The sequence below is a fragment of the Mixophyes fleayi genome, chromosome 6 (genome assembly GCF_038048845.1).
Source record: "Mixophyes fleayi isolate aMixFle1 chromosome 6, aMixFle1.hap1, whole genome shotgun sequence".
Classification (NCBI taxonomy): Eukaryota; Metazoa; Chordata; class Amphibia; order Anura; family Limnodynastidae; genus Mixophyes; species Mixophyes fleayi.
In genome coordinates, this window is record NC_134407.1 from 4,131,324 (window position 1) to 4,145,289 (window position 13,966).

At 44.8% G+C, this 13,966-nt stretch overlaps 1 protein-coding gene across 1 annotated transcript in view; it reads right to left on the minus strand.

The window, feature by feature from the left end:
* Positions 1-7,112, minus strand: part of TDRD1 (tudor domain containing 1) — a 54,422-nt gene extending 47,310 nt beyond the window's left edge. Inside the window, exons 1-2 of the mRNA XM_075215633.1 lie at positions 7,035-7,112; positions 3,110-3,251 (exon numbers count right to left, since the gene is read on the minus strand). Of these exons, the coding sequence (XP_075071734.1) occupies positions 3,110-3,245 (136 nt within the window). The 5' untranslated portion in view covers positions 3,246-3,251; positions 7,035-7,112. The remainder of the gene's footprint in view (positions 1-3,109; positions 3,252-7,034) is intronic.
* Positions 7,113-13,966: the final 6,854 nt, after the last annotated feature.

Below are 13,966 nucleotides of genomic sequence, written 5' to 3' on the forward strand. Positions count from 1 at the left end.
GAGCCAGAGATCAGAGGTCCAAAAGCTCAAACAGTAAAGGACTCTCTCCCGGCAACTGCGTCTCTACATAAAGAAAAGATATGTCAGCACTGGAAATGGATAATGCCCTATATTTCACTATTTTTGACAATATACCAATTGCCACAATCTAGGGGGTCCTTTCCAAAATATAAAATAAGCTTAAGTTGAAAAAAAAACAGAAGATTTCTAGTTGGAGACACTCAACATCCACGATAGATTATAAAGCATTTAAAACATATCTTGCACAGATGGCATCTAATAAGCTTGAAACATCTGAATGCGAATTGAAAATATTGCTGAACATATCCGATAGTATCTGTGGTATTATTTCTGGATACAAGGGACATATAAACAACTGATTTACATGTCTCTGACCACAAGTGAGGATTACAATCTACTCTTTCTGGTTTTGTGAGGCAACATTATTTTATAACAGAGAAATGTGAATACATTTTGTTTTAAGAAGGCTACTATTGTATTTTATTTACAGTGGATTGCTTTTTGGTCTGTTTCGTCCATCTTACTACATCATGAACTTCAAGGAACAATATATTCATTTAATTTTTTTTCCATTAAATGCACTTCTTGGTGAAAATTATAACAAATGCCGTGGTTAATAATTCGTGGTTAATAATTCAACCATCTCCTCTGTCACCCAGCTCCGTCGCCTGGGTGTCACCCTTGACTCCTCTCTCTCCTTTGTCCCCCACATCCAATCTCTAGCCCAAACCTGCCGCTTCCAGCTGCGTAACATTGCCTGCATCCGGCCCTTCCTCTCACAAGATGCCACAAAAACCACCATACACGCTCTCATCATCTCCCGCCTCGACTACTGCAACCTTCTCCTTACTGGCCTCCCCCTCTCCCACCTTGCCCCCCTTCGCTCTGTTCTCAATGCGGCTGCCCGACTCATCTTTCTCTCACGCCGCTCCTCCTCCACCTCCCCTCTCTGCCTTGCCTTACACTGGCTCCTCTTCCCCTACAGGATCATTTTCAAGCTCCTCACCACCATGTACAAAGCCCTCTCCCAGTCTACTGCCCCCTATATCTCCAACCTCCTCACCATTCACACCCCTGCCCGCTCCCTGCGCTCGGCCAATGACCGTCGCCTCTCCTCCACTCTGATCACCTCTTCCCACTCCAGAATCCAAGACTTCTCCCGTGCAGCCCCCCTGCACTGGAACAACCTCCCTCGCTCCATCCGTCTCTCACCCAGTCTGTGCTCCTTCAAACGGGCACTCAAAACTCACCTGTTCCTCAAAGCCTACCAACAATCCACTTAACCCTTACCTTGTTGCACCTTCGCAAACATCCTTCTCTCGTTCTCCCCTCTCTCCACCAGCCCCGCCTTTCTCCCCCTTACTTTAATGGTTTCCTCCTGTGCCTGTTTGTCCACCCTCCCTTAGGATGTGAGCTCGTATGAGCAGGGCCCCTCTCCCCTCCTGTCTCCATACCTGTTCTTCTACTCCATCTTCGCTCATATGTCTGCCCAGAGTTCTGAAGTATTGGTACTTTGTGTTTATTGCTCTGTACTATGTCACCCTGTATGGTCTCCTGTTTGTATTATGTACGGCGCTGCGGAAACCTTGTGGCGCCTAACAAATAAATGATAATAATAATAAAATGCCGATCTCAGAAACTGTATATAATGTGCAGTTTTAGGTTAAGTATTTTGAAACAATATATAGAAGCATCTTAACATCCTAAGAATATTGCACATATGCAAAAGGAATGAAATAAAATAATAATAATGGGTAACAATTACTTAAACTAATAGACCCAGGAGTCCTCAGCAGCAGTGGCTCAAATCCCTGTCTATTACTGAAATTTTATAAACGTAACTTGTATGTTATATATGGAATTACGAAACAAATACTATGAGATATAAAGATCACCAAATGGTTCTGTGAATATATATAAAGAACGAGCCCACAAGACCTGCTCCTATACAGCTCTGCAAGGCCTGTTTACAATACATAGCGTAGTGCTCCACAATCCCAATGGAGCTGTGCCATGTGTGAATAAGGACATGCACTGCTGTGTCTAAACAGCCGCAGACAGCTCTGCTCCGAGTTCTTTGCTCTGACAATATTTGCATCCAACGACGCCCCAGAATGTTGTGCGTATGGCCTGCAATCTGCAGCGCCAAATCTAAACTTGCTCCGCAGGTACCGGATCACAGATCAGCTCCTGTCTTATCAAGCAGACTTGGCGGTGGCACGTTAGTACTCAGAGAGGAACTTATGTTTTATAAGTTCCCCTCTGAGTAAATGCAGAGGAGCGAGATGTCAGTGGGCGAGGGTTAATAATAAAGAATGAGCTTCATAATAATGGGAGTAAGAATTAGATGGCTGGTTGAAAGAGGGTTAACATTGAGTAATGCATGGGGGTAATGATGTCGGAAGGAAGGGTTAATGATGACTATGTGGGTTAACTATTATGATTATAATGATGAAGAGATAATGGGATCAGGGTTATGATAATGAAGGGGGACATGTTGATAGGGGGATTAAGGGGAAAAGGGAGAATGAGGAGGAGAGCAATAGGATGGAAAATTGGATTAGCTTGTTACAATATTGTGGTTCCTAATTTTGGAGAGATGTGTTCAGAACAACTATAGGTTGTACATTATTTCTCATCATATGCAAGTTTCAATTTGTAACAGCTAGGATGGGTTAAGTTCACCAGTGCTGACAGCTCTTACTTTTCCCAGAGTCAATGCTGCAGGACCTTTCCCCAAAAAGTGAGTTGTATAACCACTTTAATGACACCTGTGTATTATAAACAGACAACTGTGGACAAAATGTATCTAAAGGTTAAGAGCCACCAATTCTGTAACAAATTGCAAGCAATGCAAAGTGATTTTAGGTAACACAGTGGCAGACATATAATACTATACTCTATAAATCAGCAGCATAATATACCAGCCCTATCCTGCGCCCTGACACATGGCATCAACCAGTCCATCATTCTTCACCTGTCACCAGTACCCACATCATGATTCTCCCAGTGTCATAACATACTGTTATTACAGAAGAACCTGAACATCTGCCACATAAAACACTGTCTGGCATCTTGTTATAAGTACCTTGGATGGAACAAATACCCCTTCCTTTACCAATGCTAGCAGCATCAAACAGCTCAGGATAAGATCGGGGGCTCCTTAGAGATGCATGCTGAACTCCAACGCGTTTCTCATTATCCAGAAGAACCTCCTCAGACATTGAACTCTGATCAGAAATAACACAGCATGTGCACAACAACATAAAAATAAAAAAAAAAAAATGTAAAAAGTAAGTTGATTTTGTTTCCATTAACCCAAAAAGACACATCACAAAAGCTTTTCCCACCCACTTCAAATATGGGGAGACACAGACGTGATTGAGATGATGATTAGCTAAAAAAAAAAGATGCTCCGAAAACACTTTAAAAACAAAACACAAAGACTTCAATACACATCATAGGAAATATATATGTAAATACACACACAAAAAATTTTTGAAAACAAACTTGAAGGGACATAACAGTATTTTCTATGCCATATAAATTATCTCACACAGCACTGGTACATTTACAGGCCACAACAGCAGACCAATTTTATATCAGAAAAGTTCTGAGACTATCCAAAATGTTTACATTGTAAATGGTTTCCCAAAGAAAAAGGTGGAGTTTGAGGAACAGAAGTTTGTATAAACTTAAGAGCCATACAGGGTGCAAATGGGCATAAACTTGTCCCCAAACCACCACCACTGACATCACAACCAACCCTGCAGTGTCAACTTTATTCTAAAAGGCCAAGGTGTACTCAGTGTCACTTCTACTCACTGAATATTATAGTGAAGGTTCCACATAGATCACCTCTGAAGGTCCAAGTTTAGTCCAATCACCAAAACTATCTGGGTAAAATGTCCACAGTTCTGGTCATGCAAACCTCATAAAGGTGCGAGCAAAATTCAGCAATGTTTTAGGTACCATAATACCCTGAATTCTCCCTTACTAATTTCAGTTTAATAATATCACTAACAATGTTAGTCATGCCCCCAATAGGAGTGCCTAATATCAAGGAATAACTGATTTTCCTTTTAAACCACCCAAGCAAAACAAAAACAAATAACCTCCTCCTTCCAAAAAAATAAAAAATCCAGTCAGAGCTAAATTATTGAAATATAACTACCTGAATAGCTGCCCAAAGAACTAGAAAAAAATTATTTCAAGGCAGAAACTACACAGCTTGGTACAACTTCATATCCAATTACCCTGTGAACGCCTTAGATAAAAAATTTCCCACATTTTCCTTATTTTCCATTACAGAATAGATTTTTTTTTCTGCAGAAATAATTCTGTCACTGCGTAGATTTTGCATTTCACTCGTATCAGCACCCTACTACTGTTCCCATTAACAGTTCTAATCAGGGTGGTAGTATTTGAATGGTTTGAAGTGAGAGCTTGCTCCCAGAATCCAGAGGAAGAGTGAGGGCCAAGTGATAGACAGCCAGCTACCACCTGTAAAGATCTATACAACAAATATATACCACACTGGTATGCAGAAGAAGGAATGCAAGTTAGTGTTGTGGGAAATACTAATGCTACATACATATGGGCAATGAAAGCAACACTTGTAGAAGCAGTAGGTCAGACAGAGGTGCCCAAACTCAGTCCTCAAGCACTACAAACAGGTCATGTTTTCAGGTCTTCTATATATGGACAGGTGACTATTTGGCTGGGTCAGTAATTATCCCACCTGTTTCTGCAAACAGCAATCCAGAAAACATGAACTGCTGGTAGCTATTCAGTACTGGGATTGAGCACCTCTGCAGTAGGTAATTTGACCGTGGACTTCACCTGAAAGCGCAGTGTGCTGACAGGCATTGCCAGAAACTTCCATTACATATTACTGAACATTAGTTATTGTAAACATTGTAAGCAACATGGACCAAATGTGACTCAACGGGAGTCCTGCACAGCAGTTGGTGGTATTTCTTGCTCTACCTGCAAATAATTAAGCCTCAGTCTTCCAGTACTGACAAGACATTGAAAATGATGAAGAGTGAGGGTGTAAGTACAAGATATAGATATTTATTCTGATTGATAAAAAAAAAAATTTTTTTTGCAGATTCCCTTTGCTATTTGTATTATGTTCTTATACATTAATGACAGTATTTATTCAGCCATTACAATGTGAGTGAGAAATCTTTATACCTTCTGTCCATAGTATACAACCTGCATGGTGAACTTACCCCTCATTGTATGATACCCCCCCCTATACTTTGCATGTAACTGTAACACACACACACCCCTTTACCTTTCTGTATCTAGTTCCCCCCCCCCAATATTACTCCCAGGCACTGTGTGCAGTGAGCTCTGTATATAACAACCCCCCCCCCTCATATTACTCCCAGGCATTGTGTGCAGTGAGCTCTGTATATAACACCCCCCCTCATATTACTCCCAGGCACTGTGTGCAGTTAGCTCTATATATAACACCCACCCCCCCCCCCCCATATTACTCCCAGGCACTGTGTGCAGTGAGCTCTGTATATAACACCCCCCCCCCTCTCATATTACTCCCAGGCACTGTGTGCAGTTAGCTCTATATATAACACCCCCCCCCCCTCTCATATTACTCCCAGGCACTGTGTGCAGTTAGCTCTATATATAACACCCCCCCTCCCCTCATATTACTCCCAGGCACTGTGTGCAGTGAGCTCTATATATAACACCCACCCACCTCCCCTCATATTACTCCCAGGCACTGTGTGCAGTTAGCTCTGTATATAACACCCACCCACCTCCCCTCATATTACTCCCAGGCACTGTGTGCAGTTAGCTCTGTATATAACACCCCCCCCCCCCTCATATTACTCCCAGGCACTGTGTGAAGTTAGCTCTGTATATAACACCCCCCCCCCTCATATTACTCCCAGGCACTGTGTGCAGTTAGCTCTGTATATAACACCCCCCCCCCTCATATTACTCCCAGGCACTGTGTGCAGTGAGCTCTGTATATAACACCCCCCCCCCTCATATTACTCCCAGGCACTGTGTGCAGTGAGCTCTGTATATAACACCCCCCCCCCTCATATTACTCCCAGGCATTGTGTGCAGTGAGCTCTGTATATAACACCCCCCCCCCCTCATATTACTCCCAGGCACTGTGTGCAGTTAGCTCTGTATATAACACCCCCCCCCCCTCCCTCATATTACTCCCAGGCACTGTGTGCAGTGAGCTCTGTATATAACACACCCCTCCCCCCCTCATATTACTCCCAGGCATTGTGTGCAGTGAGCTCTGTATATAACACCCCCCCCCCATATTACTCCCAGGCACTGTGTGCAGTTAGCTCTGTATATAACACCCCCCCCCCATATTACTCCCAGGCACTGTGTGCAGTGAGCTCTGTATATAACACCCCCCCCCCCTCATATTACTCCCAGGCACTGTGTGCAGTTAGCTCTGTATATAACACCCCCCCCCCCTCCCTCCCTCCCTCATATTACTCCCAGGCACTGTGTGCAGTGAGCTCTGTATATAACACACCCCCCCCCCTCATATTACTCCCAGGCATTGTGTGCAGTGAGCTCTGTATATAACACCCCCCCCATATTACTCCCAGGCACTGTGTGCAGTTAGCTCTGTATATAACACCCCCCCCCCCCATATTACTCCCAGGCACTGTGTGCAGTTAGCTCTGTATATAACACCCCCCCCCCCCATATTACTCCCAGGCACTGTGTGCAGTGAGCTCTGTATATAACACCCCCCCCCTCATATTACTCCCAGGCACTGTGTGCCGTGAGCTCTGTATATAACACCCCCCCCCCCATGCTCACGCGGGCACCACGTGCAGCTGACTGTTAATAACACCCCCCCATTACTTCCTCGTCCTCCCAGAATATACTGAGCTACTGTGTAAAGTGGGGTTTAACATCCCCCAAATAAATACCCCCCTCCCTCCATTCTGTCCCCAGCCACTGTGTGTAATACCCTCCGCGCCCCCAGCCGCCATCATCACCTCACGGTTACGCAGCTGAGCGGCCGCCGTGTTCCTGAGCTCAGGACTCTCCGCCGCCCCCACGTGATGCTCCGCGCGCTGCCCGCCCACCTGACCTGTCACGTGTCCTCCAGGCCTGGCCGAAGGCTGAGCTGTGTTACCATGGAGACAGCGGGGGTACCCCAGTATTATAGTCTGCTCTGTGTTACCATGGAGACAGCGGGGGTACCCCAGTATTATAGTCTGCTCTGTGTTACCATGGAGACAGCGGGGGTACCCCAGTATTATAGTCTGCTCTGTGTTACCATGGAGACAGCGGGGGTACCCCAGTATTATAGTCTGCTCTGTGTTACCATGGAGACAGCGGGGGTACCCCAGTATTATAGTCTGCTCTGTGTTACCATGGAGACAGCGGGGGTACCCCAGTATTATAGTCTGCTCTGTGTTACCATGGAGACAGCGGGGGTACCCCAGTATTATAGTCTGCTCTGTGTTACCATGGAGACAGCGGGGGTACCCCAGTATTATAGTCTGCTCTGTGTTACCTTGGAGACAGCGGGGGTACCCCAGTATTATAGTCTGCTCTGTGTTACCTTGGAGACAGCGGGGGTACCCCAGTATTATAGTCTGCTCTGTGTTACCATGGAGACAGCGGGGGTACCCCAGTATTATAGTCTACTCAGTGTTACCATGGAGACAGCGGGGATACCCCAGTATTATAGTCTGCTCTGTGTTACCATGGAGACAGCGGGGGTACCCCAGTATTATAGTCTGCTCTGTGTTACCATGGAGACAGCGGGTGTACCCCAGTATTATAGTCTGCTCTGTGTTACCGTGGAGACAGCGGGGGTACCCCAGTATTATAGTCTACTCAGTGTTACCATGGAGACCGTGGGGTACCCCAGTATTATAGTCTACTCAGTGTTACCATGGAGACCGTGGGGTACCCCAGTATTATAGTCACCCCATGTGCAAGTCTGCTCTGTGTTATCATGGAGATCGTGGGGGTACCCCAGTATTATAGTCTCCCCATGTGCAAGTCTGCTCTGTGTTACCATGGAGACCGTGGGGGTACCCCAGTATTGTGGTTACTCCAAGGTGCTAGTCTGCTCTGTGTTACCATGGAGACAGTGGGGGTACCCCAGTATTATAGTCACCCCATGTGCAAGTCTGCTCTGTGTTACCATGGAGACCGTGGGGGTACCCCAGTATTATAGTCTCCCCATGTGCAAGTCTGCTCTGTGTTACCATGGAGACAGCGTGGGTACCCCAGTATTATAGTCACCCCATGTGCAAGTCTGCTCTGTGTTACCATGGAGACCGCGGGGGTACCCCAGTATTATAGTCTCCCAATGTGCAAGTCTGCTCTGTGTTACCATGGAGACCGTGGGGGTACCCCAGTATTGTGGTTACTCCAAGGTGCTAGTCTTCTCTGTGTTACCAGGGATACAGCGGGGGTACCCCAGTATTATAGTTATCCCATGTGGTAGTCTACTCAGTGTTACCATGGAGACAGTGGGGGTACCCCAGTATTATAGTCACCCCATGTGCAAGTCTGCTCTGTGTTACCATGGAGACAGTGGGGGTACCCCAGTATTATAGTCTCCCCATGTGCAAGTCTGCTCTGTGTTACCATGGAGACAGCGGGGGTACCCCAGTATTATAGTCACCCCATGTGCAAGTCTGCTCTGTGTTACCATGGAGACCGTGGGGGTACCCCAGTATTATAACCTCCCCATGTGCAAGTCTGCTCTGTGTTACCATGGAGACCGTGGGGGTACCCCAGTATTGTGGTTACTCCAAGGTGCTAGTCTGCTCTGTGTTACAATGGAGACAGGGGGGCTACCCCAATATTATAGTTACCCAATGTGCTAGTCTGCTCTGTGTTACCAGGGAGACAGTGAGGGTACTCCAGTATTATAGTCTCTCCATGTGCAAGTCTACTCAGTGTTACCATGGAGACAGTGGGGGTACCCCAGTATTATAGTGAAGTAGTTTTAGATGTCAGACAAGAACAGTGTGTAATTTTAGCGGTGCCAGGGGCGGGGCCACACAAAATTGCTACACAGTTGCCATAGACAGGATGGGCTGTTCCAAATAAATGATTTTGCTACTTTTATTTCAAACATTTATCAAAGACAAAGTCTATGGAGTGTATGATAAGAAGAAGAGCTTTAAATCTGGTGGTCACAGGTGCTTTTGTCAGAGTCAGGGCTTCTCTTTATTTTCTGAACCCCAAAGCCGGTAATAGCTATCACTGGCTCCTGACTTTGCTGGCCACCTCCTCTTGCAATAGCATGAGGAAGTCTATTTAAGAAGGATCAAGGTGATTGCTATTGAAGCAGCGGTACAGGGACAATGCTTTATCTAATTACATACAGCATCTTTTCCATTTAAAGATAGTTTCATGTTTTTTTTACTATTTTCTATTTTTTTTTAAATCTTTATATTTTGTACATTTTCTTACAATCTGCAGCCGTGACCGGCCTCCCAGGGCGCTGTGGGTGCCAGGTCAATTATATGCAGACGGAACCGACTGACCGGATGTGAGGAAACCACCCTTCGTTAGTACGGTGGTTACCCTCTGTCCTGGTAGGGTGTCCTCCGGCGGTACCGCCATCCCTGGCCCAGAGTTCTTTGTGCTGGTGTTATATACACCAGGATCTTCCAAGTTAGACTGACCCTACTTCTCTGTGTTGCCCCTTCTTATACTCTCGGAATAGCCTCAGAATGCAGGGGGTGTTCAGCTTCCCTCTGTCAGAGCATTTTACAGGGCCCAGAATCTAATAACCAATTTTTTATTGAACCCCGAGCTGTGTGCTCCAAATCACCCAGTGCAGTTAGGACTTTGAACCCTTCCCAAAAGCTAGAGGGCAATGGTTGGGAATCGAACTCATGACCCCAGTGCTGTGAGGTAGAAGTGCTAACATGGGCATCTACACCTGGGGGTAAATGTATCAACCTCCGGTTTTTTCAACTCCCACGAGTTTGGAGTCTTCGCAGCTTAAATTTAAAGCGGCGCTGCCTTGTAAAGGGAAACTTCCGAACTCGCGGGAGTTGAAGAAACCGGAGGTTGATACATTTACCCCCTGATCTTAGCCAAAAAGCTGGGCTGCGAATATAAGAATATAGCGCACAATGGCTGAACTGATTACATCCAGTGGTTACACCTAGAAACACAATGTCTGGATCTTAAATACACAAAACATTATCCATGTTTGGTTTGTATAGGCAGGTAAATTATCTATAATTAATCAATAGACAATGACCACTTCAGTTGGTTAATTAACCATGCTGAAGCCTAACTTCAAAACTGGCTAAGCTAAGAGTTTAGCTGAAACAAGATGGCGTTTTGGTCACGTGTGAACAACATGGCAGTTGTCTTTACATTTCCAATACATACAGTATTACAGGCAATAGGGCGAAATGTATAGTATAACATGGAATAACACATGATATAATACACTGCCGGCAGGGCCGGATATATGGAATGGAGGCCCCTGGGCTAAGAGGCCTCCATCATTCCCCGTGAGGCCCCCCCTGCGAGACCCGTGAGGTCCCCTCTGTTAGCACCACCCCCCCCCCAAGCACTTACCTTCTCCTGAAACTGTAGTCCTTCCGTGGCGCGTTGTAAGCTCCTTACTGAGGATATCTCGTGACAATATCACGAGATCTTCTCAGTAAGGAGGTTACTGAGGGCCGCGGAATGACTACAGTGTACAGTGGCAGGCTCAGCAGCATTGATCGGGCCGGGGGGCCCCCGTACTGATCAATAATGCTGCTGACCACTTTTAAGGACCCCCTGGATGCCCGAGGCCCCTGGGCTGTAGCCCTGTTAGACCTCGGGTTAATCCGGCCCTGACCGCTGGTGTATATACTTAAAGTGGGCCATGGGTTAAAAAGTTAATGCTACTGGGAGAAACGAGTGATGGATAAAAAGTCCACAGTCCATGGAGACCCCGTTTCTTCACTCCGGAGAAGAGGTGCTTTCCGCTGCCAGTCAGTGTCACCAACAAGCTGAGCATCGTGTCTTTTTTAATGATAAATAGCAGTGATGGACGATTCAAATTCCAGATTTTCTGGTCTTGATTTTCGGGGAGCAAACCAGGACAGCAGGATGGCCCTAAACTAGGACAAACCCAGAAAAGCCTGAACACTTGGTGACTAGAGGGTCATCCCTGCTGCATTGTTTAAGGGGGTGATTATACATTTTCATTAGCTTACACTTATTTTCTCATATATTGTCTAATGGAGCATTTCTACATCAGACTAAATGAAGATGGCAATCAATGGCAATAAACGAACCAACAGTATGCCAACTCAAGGAGGTCTAAGACTAGGTGACGAATCATTAGCTGATGCTTCATTGTCTCTTACTAATGCTACCCTTTGCTACTTCTATTTCACCCCAATAAAGTTTTTTTTTTTTTTAACTATTTCTTTTTAAAAATAGCATTAACAAACAGACAAGAATTAGCAATTAGTATATTACCAAAGAACAGCAACATGTTGTCACAGAACAAGCAAGTAAGCAATATATTGTAAGGGCAAATAATGCAATGTGGAGTCTATGTATTAAATGTGTGTGTGTGTGGGGGGGGGGGGTAATAATTTATTATCAGGGATGGTTATATAGGCCTAATTGTTAAACATGGGTGCTGACAATTTATTGGTTTTCCAAGAGGTGAATAATACCTATCCCTTTTTCAAACAAGCACCCAAATTCTAGAATCCAACAAATAGGATTTTTTGACATTGGCAGCAGCAGAACAGGAAGAAGAGCAGAACAGAGTAATCTGCCAACGGACCTGGTGCCCGATTCCAGGAACTGTTCCATATAGTAGGACATTGTATTGACTGCAGGGACAGTCAGCAGTTATGTCCTGCTTCCTGCTGCTTTCCCAATCTGCCGTTCCCAGCAGCTGTGTTACCCGATGGAGGGGGGATCGACGTGCAGCACTACACGCTACTGCTCCATGATGGGATCGATCTGTGCAACACCGATGACATCATCAGCAGGAGTCGATGATTGTTAAGTAGCTTAAAACTTACATTTTATTAGTTTTATTTAAAATAGTAATGGGTCCAAAAATAGTACCTGTAGCACCAGTTGCAAAATATAAACAAAAAAAATAAGGAATTAACAAAAATATAAATTTAAAATGGCAGTAAACACCGCCAAGCCTCGTAGTGTTATGAGAGACAACTTTAAGGTTCTCCAAAAAATATAGTCTATGATAAATGAGAAAATATTATTGTAGCTGTCTGTGCATCTATAGAAACGGAGGACTGTGTAAATTCTTAGGTCCTAAACGGGAGATATCCTAAATACGTAATAAGTAATCACTCACGGAGTTTAGGTAGTATATTCAAAACTTATTCCTTATTATTATGGAATAGATATTGTAGGGGTATATATCAAATTTCATCTGCCCTTCATATTCCATAATAAAATAACCTCCGTTTATTAGGACATAATCTCTGACAATAACGGTATTACCGCTATGTACCATGCTCAGTAGTGCTATATTAAGTATATATAGTCTCATCCATATTAACAGAGTCACTAGGCTGAACTACATGACTTTATTAATGTGGATGAGACTATAGATGTTAAACATAGCATCATATAGTGAGGTATATCGTGACTAATACTTTTGTTGTTGGAATTCAATTATCTATTAAACAGAGATCAAGACTAGGGGCTAGATTTACTAAGCTGCGGGTTTGAAAAAGTAGGGATGTTGCCTATAGCAATCAATCAGATTCTAGCTGTCATTTTGTAGAAAGCACTAATATAATGATATCATTTACTTAATGAGCTCTCCCATAGAACATTATAGTGTACAGAGTCTGCAGAGTTGAAATTGACACAAAAAAATCCATTTGCTTCACATTTCTGTATGGACTATTAGTGTTAAAGAAGTGTCAGGAATGTGCATTGGAAGCATTGCAAGGAGGTGGACCTGTTATAGGGATTTCATTTTCTGGGGGGTGCTCATGATTCCTGTTTGATGATTTATTGTTTAGTGTTTATCATCATACAGAGACCACAATGACACAATCAGGGGAGGGCTGGCAAATTTCAGCCCGGGGGCAAGACTCGACTTAGCAGCCTATTTTATTGGAAACAAATGCAGGTAGCTCAGCCCAAGGTAACCCATTATGGGACCACTAATAGGGACACATGTCACATTCCCAGGGGATATAAAGCGCAAGGCTCCCCACAAATCCTGCTACCATAAAAAGACGCCAGAATTGGGTCACCTACACACCATTGTGGGTGCGGACATAATAATTACTTTTTTAATTTATTAAAGTCATATCATGGCGGGTCCAAAATTTTGTGTCTCCCCTTCGCACTCACACTTGACCTCTCCTTCAGGAGGCCCTCGGCTCCTCCTGGTACAGTCACGAGATCTGTTGCACAGAATAATGAGTAGGGGATTATCATATGCACACTGAGCTCCTCCCAGTCACAGTGAGGAGCACTGCTACGTATGGTAATGAGGTTTGTAATGTCATACACACAGACATGATTACTGAACTACAGCTCCTATAGTTATTGCACAAGGTAATAAAAATGTCTTACAGTACACATAACTTAGCACTTCATATTACAGTCACTGTGAGGAGCACTGCTACATAAGGTAATAGGGAAAGGAATCACATACATCATAACATATATGTAAAGTATTGCTCCTCCCATTGTATATATTGGCCCCTCCCCCACTGGAGGTGCGCTTTTCCCTCTCAGGCACTTGGCCACCCAGCTCCGCCCTCTCAGGCACCGAGCTCCTCCCTCTCCTGAAGTTAGCCTGCCGCAGAGACTGAAGTCCGCCCTTACGCATTGTGATAGTGGTTGGCCCCGCCCACATCCAGTCACCTTGCAGGGCTGGCGGAGGTGCGCTCTGACGTCACCCCGAGGTGCGGCTCTGATTGGCTGACTGGGC